The sequence below is a fragment of the Mus musculus genome, chromosome 12 (genome assembly GCF_000001635.26).
Source record: "Mus musculus strain C57BL/6J chromosome 12, GRCm38.p6 C57BL/6J".
Lineage (NCBI taxonomy): Eukaryota > Metazoa > Chordata > Mammalia > Rodentia > Muridae > Mus > Mus musculus.
In genome coordinates, this window is record NC_000078.6 from 22,537,816 (window position 1) to 22,557,550 (window position 19,735).

Consider the following 19,735-nt stretch of genomic DNA (forward strand, 5'->3'; position numbering starts at 1 on the left):
GAGACAATGGCTTAGTGCATAAAACATGCACGGTGCAGGCATGAAGACTGGAATGCAGATCTCTAGAAACATGTAATAGCTGGGCAGGTATGGCAGTTACCTGTAATCCCAGCATCTGAGAGACAGATGGGACATCCTCAGGGCCAGCTGCCTGGCTAGCTTAGCTGAAATCAGCAAGCTACAGTTCAGGAGACCTGGCCTCAAAAAATTCAGTGGAAAGTGGGGTAGGGAGACAACCAATGTCTACCTTAAGCTGCCCACACATGCACATGTGCCCATACATATGGAAACACACATGCACAGTGCATAGGCATACACATGCAAAAACATTAAAATCAGAAATGTAAAGAAATCTGTAGGCCCGGGTGTCTGTGACCAGTCCATTCTTTTGACCTCAAGCTGAGGTTTGTATATCCGGCCCTTTCCTCACTACATATCCCCCAGACTTCTCAAACTAGCTTGGCCTGAAGGAAACACATCACTGCCTTGGTCCTGAATTCCAGGGCCACTCCATGCTAGAAACTGGGTCCTCCTTAGCATCTCCTTCTACGTCCATTTAAAACAATGATTCTCAACTTTCCTAATGCTGTGACCCTTTAATTCAGTGAGGAGATGACGGCCCCTTCAGGTCTTGGGGATGAGCAGAAATCAATGCCAGAAGACCAAAGGAGGAAGAAAATTCGATCATGCTCAGGGCTGCATGGAAAAGGAATGGAGGTCAGAGAGCCACAGTCCAGAGATGCAATTACACTGCACAAGTACTTAGAACTGACTGTTCACTATGTTTGTCTCCAGCCTTGAAAGGCAACTCTGTTAACAATGGTGTTCATGTTCAAGGTGTGGTTAATCCATTATTCCTGCACTAGCTGTCAGAGCATGGAAACTAAGGCCAGGACTGTACAAGGCTTCCATTGGGAGTTTCAGCTGATACCTGCTAGTGGAGATCTCCCAGGCCCAGAAAGACAGACATGGCAGATAGTCCTGAGGTAGCCTCCAAGTTCTGAATGGAACCCTGCTCAGCTCACTGTGGGACCTGGAGGAGAGCTGCCCAGTCTGACCTGGAATGTTCATACAGGTTGCCTGAAGCTGATAAGGGGAGTTATGGAGCTTAGGCTGCAAGCAGGGCCACCTGGGGAAGAACAAGAAGCATAAGATAGAGGCAAGATGATCAGTGGCAAGGGAGGGGAGGGGAGGGGAGGGAAGGGGAAGGAGGGGGAGGGAGAAGGGAGGGGAAGAGAGACAACTGCCTGGGCGTTGCTGGTACTTGTTAAGAAGCTATGAGATGAGCCAGGGTACAGGTCAGTTAGAGGTCAGAGGGAGGAAGGAAGAAGACTAGACTGACATCAGAGCTTTCTCCCTCAGCCACACTCTGGCAAATGCTCACTAGAGCATTCTTTGTCCTAAGAACTGAACATCAGTCCTGAGAGATGCAGTCAAGCAATTTTGGGATATGGAATGCAGTATGCAGAATATGTGATACACAGGCATAGGTACATACATTCACAAGACTAAGTATATCTAAATAGGAACATGAAAAAGCTTGGCATGCTTCTGTATATAAGAATCAGGCACCAGGCAGTGGTGGAGCATGGCTTTAATCCCAACAGGAGCGGCAGTAGCTAAATCTCTGAGTTTGAGGCCAGCCTGGCTACAGAGTGAGTTCCCAAACAGCCAAGTCTATCCAGAGAAACCCTATCTCAAATTAAATAAATAAATAAATAAATAAATAAATAAATAAATAAATAAATAAATGAAACAAAGGAGAGAGATGATAAATAAATAAATAAATAAATAAACAAATAAACAAACAAATAATAGAAATAAAGGAGAGAGATGAGAGGCACCCTCCTCCCCAAGAGTTCCAACCTCAAGCTACAGGCAACTTCTAAGATCTGGTGATAAAACAGGCCCCTGAGTTGGTCTCTATCAACTTATTGCCCACTCATTATGAGGAGGGAGGCTACCTGCCAGTGTTAGGAGCCCTATATAGAGAGGCCCAGGTAGCAACAGCCCACAAGAAACAGGGCCTGCCAGCTGCCAGCTGAAAACACACACAGAGAAAGCTACCTTGGTCACAGCCCATATTCTGGGCCAGCTGAACTAATACGTTCCTGAGCGACAGGAATGCTGGGAGAGCAAACATGAGTTTAAGGGTAACCTTGGGAGGAGGTCCACTGTCTGAAGGCACACCTGTGGGGACCTGTGGGGAATGTGACTGCTTCCTGAGAAGTCCTGGGCTGCTGACAGTCACTAAAAGCTCTTCAACAGTCACAGACAACATTTAAAACAAAAAGAAAACAGGCTGGAGAGATGGCTCAGTGACTCAGAGCACTGGCTGCTCTTGCAGACAACCCCACTTGGTTCCCAGCACTCACACAGCATCTCACAACTGTCAGTTTCTCCAGTGATTCCCTCTTCTGTTTTTCAGAAGTACTGCATTCATGTCGCACACCTACATACATGGGTACCAATGCTTATACACATAAAATTAAACAACCCCTTTAAAAAAAAAAAGGAGAAGCCAGGCACGGTGGCATATACCTTTATTCCCAGCACAGAAAGATACAGCCTGATCGACAGCCTGTATCTACATAGTGAGTTCTAGGACAGCCAAAGTTACATAATAGAGAGACCTGGTCTGCTTTGAGACAGGGAGAGGGAGAGGGAGAGGGAGAGGGAGAGGGAGAGGGAGAGGGAGAGGGAGAGGGAGAGGGAGAGGGAGAGGGAGAGGGAGAGGGAGAGGGAGAGGGAGAGGGAGAGGGAGAGGGAGAGGGAGAGAGGCCAGTTTGGAACCTAGGAGAGTCTAACCCACAGTTCACCTGCTTTAAAATGTCTCTGATTTGTATGGGATATCTTTTCTTACAGCAAAATACAGACCTAATACATCAATGTAAGTTAAACCTTCTCTTTAACAAGGGAGGGACTTAGAAGGGCCACGCTGTTCCTGCACTTCTACTCCATCTCAGACCCCATTGCCCCATTTTGGTCCTCAGCACCAGACCTTTAATGAGTCCCATGTAGAAGGGTCTGTAGCAGTGACATTACAGAAGACTATCGTATGGGACAATTGTTTCCTCTTTGTGTTTCCTTATGAGCTTTAAATAGACGGCCAGTCACAGTGAGACTCTCCCTGCCACCAAGACAGTGTTGTCCCCCTGTCTCCAGAAGACAGGCTGGTGAGTCACACAGAACCATGAAGACTGTTCCCTTGTCCAGTGTCTCCATGACTCCTCCTGTCCCCTGTAGCCTAGGGTTTCATCAGTACAAAGAGTGTGTTTTAATGAGTAGACTCCCTACAGCAGTTCATTATTTGGTTTAAAATTGCACCTGACCCTCCACACACACACCTTGTGAGCTTGGGCTGAGGCCACTATTCCAGAAAGAGCATTCGCTGCCCTCCCAGGTCTGTCTCCTCTGCTGGCCATTGACTTGTCAAAGGGTAGAGGGAAACAGCATCTAAAGTTAGGAAGAAGAAATGCCTTTCGTGTCACTGAACTGCATTCTTTCCATATATTTGTTTTCATAGCAACAAACCAAATGTTTTAAAACAGAAACCAGAATTGATGTGAAGCAATTTCATCACCTGTCTTCCACAGCGCAATTGGTGCCTCCATATTAAGTCCTGAGTGTCCTTCCTTCCTCCTTTTGGGGCCTCTGTTGGACACGGTTTTATCTTTTGAGCTACTCACTTGCAGCTGAGAAAGAACCTTTCTTCCATAGTAACAACACTCAGAAGTGGGTAATCCAAGACAGCAACATGTCCTTATTGCGATCATCAGAAAAGATTCCGGACCCCTTCAACTGCACAAAGTGGCACAGACCTAGGAAATTTCCAGCTCCTGCTTTCCCCACAAAGCTAGCTCAGTGACATTTTCCAAGTGAGGAGGCAGGAGAGGAGGTGCTGTCAGTCTAGACTAAACTGATGAATAGGCTTTCTCAGCACACCCACGGCAGCATGTGTGGACACTGACATGTGGGGCTGCTTCTCGACTTTGCCCCAGAAGACACAAGCCCCACAGAGCCTCACCCAAGAGCCTGAGTACAACTAAGTATTAACTAAATCTCTTCCTTACTCACAGATACAGCTGAGTCATGGGCAGAACAGACACGCTCATGGGAATTCAGAAGGGAAAACTGTTAGCAGTGAGATGGGTTCTATCCTTCTTGAGGGAGCTGTTCACAATATTCAGGCAAGGCAACCTCTGAAGAACAAACATGGCATGCTTATGCAGCAGGCAGATACCTGGCCCTGATAGAATGAAAGAGGATGTTTTAAGTAAGAGAGGGACAGAGAAGATAATAAAGAGACCTGTAGATGGGTATGAACAGGAACACTAGCAGCAGATACATCTTCTAGCAACTGATACATCTTCCAGCAGCAGATAAATCTTCCAGCAACTGATACATCTTCCAGCTCAGATACATCTTCCAGCAACTGATACATCTTCCAGCAGTGGATACATCTTCCAGCAGCAGATACATCTTCCAGCAACTGATACATCTTCCAGCAGCAGATACATCTTCCAGCAACTGATACATCTTCCAGCAGCCAGGGATTTCAGAAAGAGGTGAGGGCAAAGAACAAGAACCTGTGCCTATGGTTCCTGAGGTACAGGCATCCTTGGGTCTTTTGAGGCTGACTCTCAGAAACCATGTGTCACCAACCCAGGTGGAGATGGAAGTTGTTGGGTAGAAATTTAGAAGTCCTCATTTGCAATAGTAGTTTCTGCCTTCTCACCATCCCTCAGCAGCCCAAGAAAGTACTTCAGGCTCCAGCTTAGCAAGGCTTAAGTAACTGCTACTAATATGAAGATGTTTATTTTTAAAGCAAAATCTCCCTTGTAGCTATTAAAATCAATCATATTTGGGCTGGCATGTAGCGAAGTTGGTCAAGGACTTGCCTAACTTTCATGACACTCTTGGTCGGGTACTCAGTGCTACATAAAACTAGGCATGGTTGCACACATCTATAGTCCCAGAACTCAGAGGTGGAGGCAGGAGGATCATAAATTTAAGGTCATCGTCATCTTCTGAACAGCAAGCATGAAGTTTGGGTCCACTTTGGGCTATATACACCCAATCCTGGAAACAAACAAACAAACAAATGACACTTGTAAAAATTCAAATAAGCCAGGCAGTAGTGGTGCACACCTTGAATCCCAGAACTTGGGAGGCAGAGGCAGGTGGAATTCTGAGTTGGAGGCCAGCCTGGTCTTCAGAGTGAGTTCCAGGATAGCCAGAGCTATACAGAGAATCCCTGTCTCAACCCCCCACTCCAAAAAATTTCTCCAGATGGTTCCAACCCCCTCAGCAGCCTCCCATTGCTTTTTAATAATCATATACCTTTCTCTCTCTCTCTCTCTCTCTCTCTCTCTCTCTCTCTCTCTCTCTCTCTCTCTCTCTCTCTCTCTCTCTCTCTCTCTCTCTCTCTCTCTCTCTTCCTGTCTTCCTTTTTGGGATATTTTTTTCACTCCATAGAATTCCCTAGGGACTCTTTATGGCTAAGCTGCATTCCACAGCACCAGTGCATGGCAGCTGAATTACCAAGTCACTATTGAAGGACATCTGGACAGCACTTATGGCCATTACACACAATCATTGTGAACATTTACAAAAAGGTGTATCTGTGAACACGAGTTTCCATGTCTCTGGGATAACTGCCTGGGAGCACGATGGTTGGACCTCACAGCAATTGTATGCTCAGCTCAATTGTTTGTTTTAAAATTTTATTCATTTACTTCTTTCATATGTGGAGTGTGTGAATGTGGAGGTAAGAAGACAAATTGAAGGAGTTACTTTTGCTACATTGATCCTGGGTTTTAGCCTTAGGTTATCAAGCACCATTACCCACTTAGCCATCTTACCAGCCTGTGTGCTGTTGGACATTGGGCTATACACAGACAGTCTGGTCTCCAGTCAAGCTGAGGTGTAACCCCGGGACCCAGTGGTGATAATTCAGCTACATGGAACGGAAGTTCTCTCATGTCTCCTGGAACTCTGGCTCCTTTCACAGTTACCGCCCCCACAGCCCCCACAAGAGAAGCATGGCTTTAGTCACATAGGCAATGCCCCAAGCTTCTGACCTTCAGGTTAAACTCCTCCCCAGTTACTTAGCAACAGTAAAGATAACAGCATACCATAAGAGGTGCTATTTGGCCCCTCCCCATTCTCTTGCTCTCTTGCTTACTTCCCTTATACTTACTCTCCACTCTCCTCTCTTCTCTCTCTCCTCTCCTCTCCTCTCCTCTCCTCTCCTCTCCTCTCCTCTCCTCTCCTCTCCTCTCCTCTCCTCTCCTCTCCTCTCCTCTCTCTCACCTCTTACTCACTCCCTCTTACTCTAGACTTTCTTCTCTCTCTTCTTTTCCCCATTCTCTCCTCTTGGCCATGGCTGGTCTCTCTCTCTTTCCACCTTTTCTAATTCTCTCTGAATTTTGATAATAAAGCTATAAAACCATAGAATGTCTCTGTTCATCTAGGCCTGCTGCGCTTACTCTGGACTGCGTGGGAACCTCTCTCCCTCAGCCCTCACTCCCATTACCCCAGTGCTACAGGGTGTAGTCCTGTGTCCCCAGGTCAGGGGCTTTCCCTTTTCCACCACCACCACCACTACCACCCCTTCGAGTGGGGTCAGTGGCTTAGATGCCCACCCGGTTCCGAGTGGAAAGCATCTGGCAGCCCTCCTGAGTCTGCCTGCCCAGAGCATAGGAGGAACTCTGGCCGGACGTGGGCTATCCTTCCTTCCCCCTCCTTCCCTTGCCCCCCTTTAGTACCCACAGTGTGCTATGTTTTGTTTCTTACAAAACAGCTGAACTGTTTTCTAGGAAGGTGAATTAGGAGACCTGAACAGATAGCGAACCTATACAGAGACATAAAAGGGGTATTCATTAGAGTGTTTTTCCAGGGTGTTGTCTAGTTAGTCCAACAATGGCTGTCTATTGGTCCAGGAATCCAATAGTTTTTCAGTTCATGAAGATGAGCATCTCGGCTGGTCTTCAGTAAACACTGGAATCCCGAAGACATAGAAAGCCAGTGAAGGAATGAGCTTGCCAGTGAAAGCAAGGGTAAGCAGGCAAAGAGCAAAGGCTTCCTTTTCCATGTTCTTCCTATAGGCTGCCATGGGAAGGCGTAGCCAGATTAAAGATAGACCTTCCCACCTCAAAGGATCTAGATTACAGGTTGGTCTTCCCACCTCAGAAACCCTGGATTATAAGTGGGACTTCCCACTTCAAAAGAAAAAAAGTTCTCATAGATGTTCCCAGCTTAAACTCAAGTCATCAGGCTTGGTGCCTAGTGCCTTTACCCAGGTAGTCATTTCAATGGCTCTGATACCTTTTTTTTTTTTAAACAGTCATTGAGGCTCTGATGAATTGGAAATGTGAGCTCCTGGAATGTGGCTTGGGAGTCAGGATGGTTTTGCAGTGACTAGTAGCATGACATGGGATCTATGGTTCAGATGGCAGGCTGAGGTTGCAGTAACACTCCCTCCCATAGATCTCACTGGGTAGATGGCTGTAGTCCCACTAAGAAGAGGAGGGTACCTCTCTCACTGTAGCCTTCTGCCTCCCTGGCTGGACTCAGGCTTCTGGTACCTTATAGCTGGCTTCTCCAGAGAGGTCCAAGGTAGCGCTGCAGGATAGGTCTGTGGACCTGAGGAGGCCTGTGGGATGGCAACACATTATCTCGCACTCCCGGTATCAGTGAGTAAAGTGATCATCAGATGCCATAGGATGCTAACTGCTGTAAATAGGATCCCTGTGTGGTGGTATCAGCTCCAGAGTCCTTGGTACTGCCCAGCGCTGTCCAAGAAATATGATAACATTCATATATAATATGAGATTTTTCTACAACCACATGGAAAGAGGAAAGAGAAATGGGGTGAACAATGTCCACAGCCGGTTAGATTTAACCCATTGTATTCCAAGCGGGCCCAATAACTGTGTATTTTAACCTAAGGTTTTACTTAGTTTGGACTAGTGGTTCTCAAACTTCTAATGCTGTGACCCTTTAATAAACTTCCTCATGTCATGGTCACCCTAACCAAAATATTAGTTTTTTGCTACTTCATAACTGTAAGTTCTGTTATCGTTACAAATCGTAATATAGATATGTGCTTTCTGATAGTTTTAGGCAACCCCTATGAAGAGTCCTGAAATCCCCAAGGAGTTGGGACCCACCCATTGAGAAGCTCTGGTTTAGACCTACTATGCTTTCTTGCCTAGTTTAGAAATTGAAAGGGGTGTGTACTGAGGGCTAGGGAATCTGCCAGCCTGCGCCCTCTAGTGTCCGTGCAGACTCAGTGCAGCTTGTGTGGCTCCAGGTGCATCTCCTATAGCTGATGGCCATTCTGCCTAGGGCTGCACTCAAGTGGAGGCTAAGGCTGTTTGAGTTTCACCTACAGCAGGATGGAGGAGGACGAGGGGGAGGACAAGGATGAGGAGGACGAGGAAAAATATTCTGCCGGTCACCATAACGAAGAGCACAGTTGAGGCTGATTTCCCCCTGCCACCTTCTGTTCCACCTGACATGGAACAGGCTCTTCACCATCCAAGTGCAGATGGTCTGATGAAGTTCAAATTCACAGAGGATGCACCCAGTCTCTCCTGAGTCCAGGACTTCCTAGAAATTTGGTACCCACGTCTCCCACCACCTTCCCTCCAGGGTCGATGTCTAGCAGTCCTTGAGGTTTGGCAGTCTGACTGATGAGATTGCTGCGTGGTGAGATGAACTGTACCATGCATGTTCCTAGCCAGCACTGAGCTGTGGTTAATGGGACATTGGAGCTCCCAAGGGCCTTTCCCAGTGACAGCACAACTGTGCTGTTAGCAAAGCTTTTTACTTGCAGTACCAAGCTCGGGTTAAATATTTCCACAGAGCTTCCCAGCTACTTGTTTGCTCTTTCCTTAATTTACAATTCAGTGTGTTAAGGACAATAAGAGCATAACAGACCCTGGGAGAAGGGGTAGGAGCTGTTAGCTCCCTCCCCCAATTCCCATTACTGTGAAATCACATGTCCTGATCTCCAAGGCTGTTGTCTGTCAGATCTAATCCCTGCTAGAATGTGAAGTGCTTTAAACAAGTGGGAGGTGGCTGTGTGATCCAGGGACCCTCATTACCCACCCCCTAAAAAGATGAAAGTAGGGCTGTCTGATCAATGAAGCCTGGGTTAGTTTCATGGCCAGGGCTGGGTAGGTATTTCTTCAGGGGAACACACAGTGACTTTTCTGTAACTGTATAAGCATTCCTTTTTTTGGTCAGGTTTTTTTTCCCCCAGACAGCTAAACATCACTAAGGCTGGCTCAGTTGCTTAATGAATGACAGAGGGGTAAGGAGCAGATCTTCAAGCCATTGGGAAGGGAATGGGAAATAAGGGAAACGAATCCTCGCCTCCAACACCTCCAAGGCTGTCTGCACTGCAGCCTCCTCCCGGCAGATATCTGCAGAGCAGGTACAAGGAGTTTGGCATTTTAGTAGCATCTGTTAGATGATAAATCACAGACACAGCAGTGATGTGTGTTCAGTGAGGTGAGTGGATGCTGCGTGCATGAGCTGGAAACCAAGGGTCTGTGGCAAGGCTGTGGGGAGCAGGGCTGTTGATCATGAAGAGGAGCCACAAGCACAGGGCTGGCTATGGTGGCAATGCAGCTGTTTCCACATGGCCCTCTCTGGGACTGTCGTACCAGCACAATCCCATAGCCAGGTATCCTGGAGTCAGGTCCTGGCTCACTTAGGAGAGGTTCTGCAGTTCTCTGACGGTCAGTTCTCTGGTTAGCAAGATGTGTCTGATGGTTGAAGTTTCTTAGAAGACCCCAGTCCAGACACACGTTATAAGTCTCCCTCTGTTAATGGTTCTTTGGTGAGACATTGTAGCTACATGGCTTCACCAGGTCTAGGTCTTCTCTCTCCAATATTATTATTTGATCAGGGGACCACACACACACCCCACAGCTTGGTCCAACCTGGCTTCTCTACCTTTCACCTCCTACCACCCCAAACTCTGCCCTGTTTTCTGGGGGCCCCCATCCACCTTGTCTCACACAGATGTATCTCCTGCCTGAAGGCCTCCCGAGGGCCTGCCACTGACAGAGACATCCAAGCAGCCACTTTCCTGGACTCAGCTCATTGTCCCTTCCTCTAGGTACACCTGTTCCCTTCTCCTTCCCCTGCCCTCCTTTCCCCTCTTCCTTCCTTCCTTCCTTCCTTCCTTCCTTCCTTCCTTCCTTCCTTCCTTCCTTCCTCCCTCCCTCCCTCCCTCCCTTCCTCTCTCCCTCCCTCCCCTTTCTCTTCTTCTTCCTTGCTTCCTTCCTTCCTTTCTCCCTCCCTTACTTCTTCTTCCTTCTTCATTGCTTCCTTCCTCCTTCCTTCCTTCCTTCCTCCCTTCCTTCCCCATCAATATTCCTGGATTGTCCTCAGACATCTCTTTTTGCATGCCTTGTCCTGCTTCACTAAGGGATTCTTTGGACCAACCATCACTAGGTGTACTACCCTCCCACTGTTGGTTGTCCTATTCTTACCTCCACTTCTGTGTTCCAGTGTGGCTTCAATTTTACGAGTGTCTTGTTAATTGAGTTTCCAAAATGAATTCCCTACAATAAAATTAGGGCATTTCTATCCCTTCCCAAAGATTCATGATATGCTCTTACTCTGTGTTGGGATGTGGATTAGAGCCCTGGGTAGTGGGCTCCATGGAGAGCAGCTAGCTCTTCATCTGTATGCTTATCCTAGGCCTGTGGTGACCCCTCAGCCACCAGCAGTCGCATTTGTCCTCTTAGGGCAGACTCTGTGGATGCAGAAGTTGGTATTGTGGGCTTCTGTTCAGAGCTGGATGTAGCTAGCTTCTTGTGGTACATCTGGCCAGCACTGGCCACCCTGTCAAGCTCAAAGTCCAGTGAGGCAGGGAGAGGTTGGCTGACTCGAGGCTGAAGCCCAGGCTGTAGGTGATAAGGAAAGAGGACAGTAAACCTTGGTAGAAGCAAGGCTGTGAGATAGGAAGTGAGTGTAACAAGAAAACAGAGGATCTGGCAGTCAGCCATCACCGGGGGATTTGAGAGGGCCTGTGCCCCTCTATGCAGGTCCTCCAGGACCTTAGTTCTGCCTTCTTTGAATTTTTTTTGTTTGTTTTCAAGACAGGCTTCTCTCTGTGTAGACCAGACTGGCATGGAGCTCAAAGTTATCTGGCTGCCTCTGACTGCTGAGATTGGAGCTGTGTGCCAGCGCCAAGGCTCTATCTCTATTTCTTGTTCCTGAAGCCCCTCCCAGACAGGGCTTAGCCTAAAGTGTTCTATCAACTCAGAGGTTCTTAGACATGCCACCAGTCAAGAGATAGAGGCTGGGCTACTGTGATTTGGCGATGCTTCTTCTTTGAGTGGAAAATAAAATCTAAGGAGAATGGGATCCTGCAGAGAGGGCTCTTGCTGTTCTTGCAGAGGATCCCAGTTCAGTCCTGTTCCCTACACCCACATGGTGGCTCACAACTTCTGTAACTCCAGTTCCAGGGATCTGACATACTATTCAGGCCTCAGCAGGTACCAGGCACACACGAAATGTATTATATAACAAGAAAAACATTTGTACCATACTATATAAGTACATATTATTAAAGCATTGAAGGAGAAAAAAGGAAATGAACACGTGGACACATTTCAACATCTTTTTTTGGGGGGGGCGGTTCAAGACAGGGTTTCTCTGTGTAGCCCTGGCTGTCCTGGAACTCATTTTGTAGATCAGGCTGGCCTTGAACTCAGAAATTCGCCTGCCTCTGCCTCCACATTTCAATATCTTAAAACTGCAAATGATCCAAGCCCGGTGGATGACAGCTGTGACTGCTAGACAGGGGAGGCAGGAAGGTAAGGGTACAGGTCATCCTCAGCTACATAGTAAGGTTGAAGCCAGCCTGAGCTACATGAGACCCTATCTCAGAAAACAAATAAACAAATAAAATTACAAAGGAAAACACAACAAAAGGGCCTCTAAGGTCTCTGACCATCCAGCCAATTCCCCTCTTCACTCAACTTTACCATTTTCTGTAAGTTCTTCCAGAGGAGGCCTCCACAGACAAAGCCATCTGACCTTTTCTCAAAGATGGCAGCTGCCATCACGTGCCCTTGTGCAAGATCTTCCATTGGTAGATCTCTCTCTCTCTCTCTCCCTTCTCCACCCCATGTGTGTGTGTGTTTGTGTGTGTGTGAGAGAGAGAGAGGGGAGGGGGTCTTTGTGTAGTCCTGACTATCTTAGAACTTGCTCTGTAGCCCAGGCTAGCCTTCCTTGAATTCCTATCTGTCTGCTTCTGTCAATGAGTGCTAGAGTTAAAGGCATGCACCACTACTTGCCTGCTTGTTCTCTTTCTTTTAATATAATTTTTTTGGAGACAGGGTCTAGTGTAGCCCAGGCTAGCCCTGAATTGCTATATAGTCTTAGATGACCTTGAAGTCCAAGATAATCCTGCCCCCACCCTCTGGTTCTGGAGTTACAGATGTGTGGCACCAGGCTAGCTCAGTTGATGGTTATTTCTGATCAAGATGCTGTGGACAATTGAGTTGGTTGTTTCTACAGGGGAGAACATGTTTAGATAAGTAAATGTGTGCTTTGAAAGGCAATATTAAGCTGCCATATGTCTGTGTTGGACAAGGAACTTTAAATATCTCCTAGTCCTGTAGATAAGTAATTAAAATATGTACATAGAACGTTAACAGCCTGGGAAAGAGGTGAAGAAGACAGGGGAGGTAGCAGGTAATACTGAGTGCATGTCTCATCTTCCTTAACAGGACCTAGCACCTAATGCTTAGAATTCATAAGCCTCTGAGCAGTTCAGAGTAGTTTCCTTTGGGACTTGGGTAGAGGAGACTCACCCACACTAGTTCTTCTACACATTTCAAAAATAACAGAGCTATTGCAGGTGTGATACTGTGAAAGAAAGAAACCAAAATTGAGGTAGGGAAGTGAACGAGCATTAATGTCCAGTGGCCAATCACTGCAGGATCTCACACTTGGGCCTTGTGGGAGACTGCAGTGGGGTGTGCTGGCCAATGAAGCACAGTCCTGAATTTCCAAGGGGGCTGTTTCAGCTGGTAACATTCACATCGACATTTACCGAAAATTGATGCAATTCTAGATCTCCCTGGCAGAACAATATCTCATAGGCATAATAGAGAGTGGGGACTCCCATAAGGTTCCCAGATGTCTCTTCTAGGGTTAAAACAGCATGGCATGTGCTGGTAACTTCTACCAGTATTGTATGGAGGGGGACAGGGAGGTCTTGGGGGATCTAGAAGCCCCCTGTCAACATGATTCAAAGCTTTAATACCTGGTTCCCCATGAAACCCTACTTACCCAGATTAACCCAGAAATCTGGGTAAGAATGGGGTTTTAAAATGTCATTCATAAAATTAGGGCTGCTGATAAATGAAATTGAACTTTGAAGGGCCAAAGCCATGTTCCTGTTCTCTGGTATCATCCCTGAGTCCACTCAAGATGGGTGTCAACCTAGTTCTAAATTTACCCTAGCTGTGTTAGCTAAGAATGTGAACCACGAGCATCCACCTACACAGGCAAGATTTATTTACTATGCAACATCAGCAAATGTATCTGTGACAAGGAAACAAACACACACACCGAGTCCCCCATGAGAAAAAGAACTAGCTGTTCAAAGCGAAGAGTCAGCATTGGGTCCATGAGACCCCTTTGCCCCAAGCTGAAGAGCTGAGGGGTTTGTCTCAATCCTGACTCTTGTTTAACCCTTACAGGACATTTGACAAAGCTTCATTCCACTGATTTTAGGTTGTCTCTCCCTGTCCCCTTATACCACAATTCTGCATGCATGCTCCAAGTAGACTGTATTTAGCCATAAAAAGATATTCTTTCTGTCTTTCCTAGAGTGTTCTGGGTTTTGCCATGTTATATAGAATCATTTTGTACCTCCTGAGGAGAGCCATCCTGGAAATGCTAAAAGTCAGAGCTTGCACTATCATGGTCTAGATTTCTTCTGTCCCAGAAGATCTCAACCTGTGTTATCATAACCCCTTTGAGATCGAATGACCCTTTCACAGGGAGTCACCTAAGACCCTCCTGCATATCACATATTTACATTATGATTCATAACCATAGCAAAATTAGAGTTATGAAGTAGCAATGAAAATGATTTTATAGCTGGAGGTTCACCATAACATGAGGAACTATATTAAGGGGCTACAGTTTTAGGAAGGCTGAGAACCACTGCTGTAATGGATGGCACTGGACATACAGAGGATATTGCTTAGCCAGGATGGTGGTAGGGTGTGATAGGAAGCCAGACTTGGGGTTTCAGGTACCCACAGCTCACCTGTGTCTTGGCCTTGCAGGTTTTTTTCTCCACTGCCAGATGCCATGGGCAAGCAGAACAGCAAGCTGTGTCCTGAGGTACTGCAGGACCTGCAGAAACACAGGGAGTTCACTGACCATGAGCTTCAGGAGTGATACATGGGCTTCCTCAATGACTGTCCCACTGGCCACCTGACTGTGGACAATTTCAAGATCTAGGCCAACTTTTTCCCCTACAGAGACGCCTCCAAGTTCGCTGAACATGTCTTCCACAACTTTGACACCAACAGCAACAGCACCATCGACTTCCGAGTGTTCATCAATGCTCTGAGCATGACCTCTTGGGACAAGCTGGAACAGAAGCTGAAGTGGGCCTTAGCATGTCCGACCTAGACAGCAATGGCTACATCAGCTGCAGTGAAATGCTGGAGATAGTGCAGGTACCTGCACTTGACAGGGCCTGGAGCATGGGGAGCGCAGGGATCCAGGGCCCCCATCCCCGGCCCCATACACCAGGCCATTCCTCTGCCCACTTGCTACCTGGTGTACTAAAGGACTGCCTGTCTTTGCAGAGAGTAACGATAAAAGCCAAGCAGCTATCGATTGCTTGCTGGACATCAGGCCCCAGCTGAGCTCAACCATCAGGTTTATTCACACAATTCTATAAAAGGGTCTTTTTTTTTAAAAACAAAACAAAACAAAACAACCTCTAATGAGATCTGAGGCTCAGATAGGTGATTAAGAATTGTCAAAGCAAGAACTGGGAAAATGGCTCAGTGGGGAAGAACACTTGATACCCAGCATGAGGCCCTGAGTTCTGATCCCAACATCCAGAGAAAAGTCAGAAGTGGCTGAGCATGCCCGAAACCCTAGAACTAGGGGACAAGTGAGTCCCAGAAGTTTGCTGAGCAGGCACCCTAGCTAAAATGGTAAGCCCCTGCTGGGTTCAGTGATAGAGAAAACTGTGAACACCGGTATTCTTGTTTGGCCTCTACCCAGGTGGGTGTTCATCTGCACACACATGTATAACATACACACACATTAGCTGTCTATAGGACTTCCTATAGAAATCAGAACGACACAGTAAAGAATGAGTCAACAGTAAGTTCTTCACAGGAGCGATGCTTATGTGCACCCTGCATCCTTCCTGCTCCATGCTCTAAACCATCTCTGTATTTGGTCCAGTGATCTGACTCTGTGGGTAATGTTGCTTGCTACCAAGTCTGGCAGCCTGGGTTCAATCTCTAAGACCCACATGGTAGGAAAAGAGAACCAGCTTCCACAAGCTGTCCTCTGAATTCCACGTGAGATCATCTCTCCCAAATAAATAATTACATACATCCATAAAGTAAGTAAAGTAGTTATATACAGTGCCTAATACAATATCTATAGATGTTAATAATAATTTGTATTATTTGGGAAATAACAAGAAACTGTGTACCTCCAGTTTCATTTTCTAGACTATTTCCCACCTGTAGTTGTTGGATCTGCAGATTCAGGACCCATGGGTGGGCAGGGATCAATGTATTTCCCCTTTGATCTTCCCTCCAGGATTTCCCAGCTCCCCACCAAAGAACCTCCTTTTAGACAGACGCTTTCCCCCACAACCTCCCCTCTAATCTGAACCAAGGAGCCCTCCATTCTTCCACGCCCCAGCTGTATCCTGTGCTCTTGAATGTCACTTAAACTTTCCTGGCTCCCTTTGCCCAGCACCTTGTCTGTGAGACTTGTTGTGATGAGAGAAGGGTCCTTACTGTGCCCTGTCCATGCTCCTTGGTTAGCAGAGCGAGGACCATAACCCACCCTCCATCCTCCAGAGCACACTCACAGATGCCCCTTTGCAGACCATCTACAAAATGGTGTCCTCCGTGATGAAGATGCCTGAGGACAAGTCCATGCCCGAGAAGCGAACAGACAAGATCTTCAGACAGATGGACACAAAGATGGTAGGAAACATGGCAGGATTGAGCAGGTGGGGAGGGAGGAGGGGACTGGGAGAGGGGATGGGATGGGGGTGGGGAGAGGGGAGTAGATGAGCCTGTGAAACTGTTGATGGCACAGAGGTGTTTGGGATATACCCTCTGCCCTATGCAGGCCTGCCCTTTTCCAGCCCAATTGATTCAGCTCTGATTGAGGGAGGGAGACTAGAATTCAGTACACCTAGCCTGCATCCTGCACCCTTCCTAGTGCTCTATAACCATGGGCATTGTCAGTAGACCCTCTGAGCTGTAGGCTTCATCCGCATTGTCTGAGTTAGGGTTTCCATTGCTCTGATGACACACCATGGCCACAAGCAACTTGGGGAGAAAAGGGTTTATTCACTCACAGTTTCCATATAACAGTTCATCATCAAAAGCAGTGAGGGCGGGACTCAAACAGGGCAGCAACCTGAAGGCAGGAGCTGATACAGAGACCATGAAAGGATTGCTACTTATTGGCTTGCTCCCCATGGCTTGCTCAGCCTTCTTTCTTATAGAACTCAGAATCACTAGACCAGGGCTGTACCACCTACACTGGGCTGCACTCTGCTCCATCAATCACTTGTTAAGAAATTACCCTCTGGTCAGGCATAGTGGCACATGTCTTTAATGGGAGCTCATAGGAGACAGGAGGCTCTCTGGGAGTTCAAGGCAACCTGGTCTAAAAAGTGAGTTCTAGAACAGCCAGGGCTGTTACACAGAGAAACCTTGTTTCAATAAACAAAAAAAGGGAGGAAATGAGGGAGAGAGGGAGGGAGGGAGGGAGGGAGACAGGGAGGGAGGGAGGGAGACAGGGAGAGAGAGAAGAGACTGGACATTGTCCATTTTCTAGAGGGTTCCAGACTTTAACCAGAGCACTGGCTAATCCTAAGTCTCCCTCTTCCATTCCTCAGGCAAAATGTCCCTGGAAGAATTCAACAAAGGTGCCAAGAGCGACCATCCATTGTCCGGTTTCTGCAGTGTGATCCCAGCAGTGCTAGCCAGTTCTGAGGGGAATGGGCTTTTACACAGTTGTGAGAAACACAGGCTTGACCTGCCATCTTCAGCTTTGCTTGCAAAAGTGGATTTCTCCTGCTCTCTCAGGACCTGGGTCCAGACAGCATATCACATTCACCTGGTCTGGCTGGATGCAGGTCCCTTCTCTGTCTGATCCAATAGATGTCCCTCCCCATCCAGTCCAGGCTGGTTCCTTCCAAGGTTTCAAGTGTTCTGGGCTGTAGGGCTACTTTCCTGCCCACAGAGGGCCTGGAGACCCTTAAGGACACCACACAGGACATTTCAGTATCTTACCGAGACCAGCTGATTTATTCTATGATCCCAGGTGACTTTGTGAGGATGAAGAAGATGGACAGTAGATAGGCAAGCACTTCCTGTGCATGGCTTCACCTCCCTTCTTCATTTTCTCCGACCAAAGCTGCTTGCATGTATATACTGTGGTATCCTTACTTTCAATATATAAGTTTTGTATAAAGTGAGAAGGTTCAGCCCCTGTATTTAAAGCCTCTGACTGCCCTTAAAGCATGGTCCCTGTGGCCTGTGATTCCCCCTACCCCCAAATCTGGCTGTGCTTTGGTATTTAAGTATTCATTTGCCTAATTACACAGGAGATACATGCATGCCCAAGGCTGTGGACATCTGCCCTCCGTCCTGCAAACACAGGTGTTCCTGTGTGCTCTGTCCTTCCTTTCTATTAACCTGGCATAGTAAAATGATCAAATAAACCAAGGTCTGTGAGTTTCCTGTGTTGCCCCAAGCACCCTGTTCATCGTTCACTCTCCAGTGAGTGTGGGAATGAAGCAGGTAAGTGGTAGACATTGGGAAAGTCCTTGAATGTATGGAACAGCCGAGAATTTAGTCAGATAGGAGTCCATGCCAGCCTTTCCCCACTCAGTGGGCTCCACACACAGCAAGGCCATTGGCCCTCCTATTCTGTTGGCTAGAAGTTGTTTTAGATATTGGACAGAAACAGTCCCTCAGGGCCAAACAGTGCATGTGCCTTGGCTAATGTCATCCAGCATGTTCAGGATCACTTATTCAAATAATGGGGAATAGGAGGATGGATGGATGTGTCTGCCCAGTTATGAAGACTTCTCTCCCTCTCTCTCTCTGTCTCTCTGTCTCTCTGTCTCTCTCTCTGTCTCTCTGTCTCTCTCTCTGCCACCATGTGGTTGCTCGGATTTGAACTCAGGACCTTTGGAAGAGCAGTCAGTGCTCTTAACCACTGAGCCATCTCTCCATCCTTGGTAGTCTTCTCAAATCGAGAACCCAAAGACACACAAGATGTGAGAGTACTGTGAGGAGCAAAAATAAGAGCACAGAAATGGGGCGGCTGAGGCAGGAAAGTCATGAGTTCTAGGACAACCCGGACTCCATAGTGAGACCTCAGCTCAAAAATCCAAGAGCAGAGACCAAGTCTGATCTCCCAGACCCACAAGGTGAAAGGGAAGAACCGACTCCCATAAGTTGTCCTCTGGCCTCCACCTGTGTTTACAACCCCAGCAGTCTGGGGACCTGACAATCGCATCAGGAGTCCAAGGCCATGCGTAGCTACATACTGAGTTTGACTCCCGCCAGGGTTCCATAGTGAGACCACACCTCAAAAACAATATCTGACAATTGTCATAGAAAGTACTTAATAGGACTTGGTGGTTAAGAGCACTGGTGGCACTTCCAGAGGCCCTGAGTTCAATTCCCTAGCACCCACATATCAGCTCAAGACTGTCTGTACCTCCTGTTCCAGGTGATCTGGCACCCTCACACAGACATACATTCAAGCAAAACACCAATGCCTGTGAAATAAATTAAGATACACCTTTAAAAAGAAAAGGAAGAACTTATTCAAGGAAGAAGCTGTCTTGTGACCAAACCCTGAGCTAGCCTTCTCCATGGGACCCCAGAACACCCACAGGATGTCTTGTTGGAAGTGAAGGTGCTAATCAGCTTTCATAGCCTTAGGAACACTACCAACACACCCCTAAGATTACAATCCCACAGTCCATTTTCAAATCTAAAGATGAACTTCCTGTCAGGAAGACAGGGCCATTCAAGCACTTGAATGAAGCACCACCCAAAATGGACAAAGTTTTGGTGAAACTTGCAGAATGTGGCTTTTGCACTTCTGTGGCTGTGGGTGAAGCTAACCCCAATCCACACCTTTCCCTATACCAAACCTTGTAGCTAGACAGTGTTGGAGACAGTGGTAGCAGGAAGCCCAGAGAGGGAATGTCAAGGTGGGGACATGAGAGGTTGGAGGAAGGTTGGAAGCAAGATGGACTGCTGAGCCCTCCTGGAAGCTCTAGCCAAACTCACCTGTTCTATTTCACTCAGTGGATTTTTAAGATGTATTTTATTACTTCAATTGTGGGCATGTGCGTGAGAGAGAGAGACTACATGCATTTGCATATATGCATGCAGGTGCCTGTGGAGGCCCAGAGCAAGATATTGGATGTCCTGAAGCTGGAGTT

General features: G+C 47.2%; 1 protein-coding gene across 2 annotated transcripts in view; it reads right to left on the reverse strand.

Annotated features, from left to right (window-relative positions):
- Window positions 1–2,526: 2,526 nt before the first annotated feature.
- Gm40864 (predicted gene, 40864) overlaps window positions 2,527–19,735 on the reverse strand; it is an 83,089-nt gene continuing 65,880 nt past the window's right edge. For both annotated transcript variants that reach the window (XM_011243954.3, XM_030247056.1), the window contains 3 exons: window positions 14,315–14,403; window positions 7,590–7,657; window positions 2,527–5,082 (listed from right to left, as the gene is read on the reverse strand). In XM_011243954.3, coding sequence (XP_011242256.1) covers window positions 4,948–5,082; window positions 7,590–7,657; window positions 14,315–14,403 — 292 coding nt within the window. In that variant the 3' untranslated portion in view covers window positions 2,527–4,947. The remainder of the gene's footprint in view (window positions 5,083–7,589; window positions 7,658–14,314; window positions 14,404–19,735) is intronic.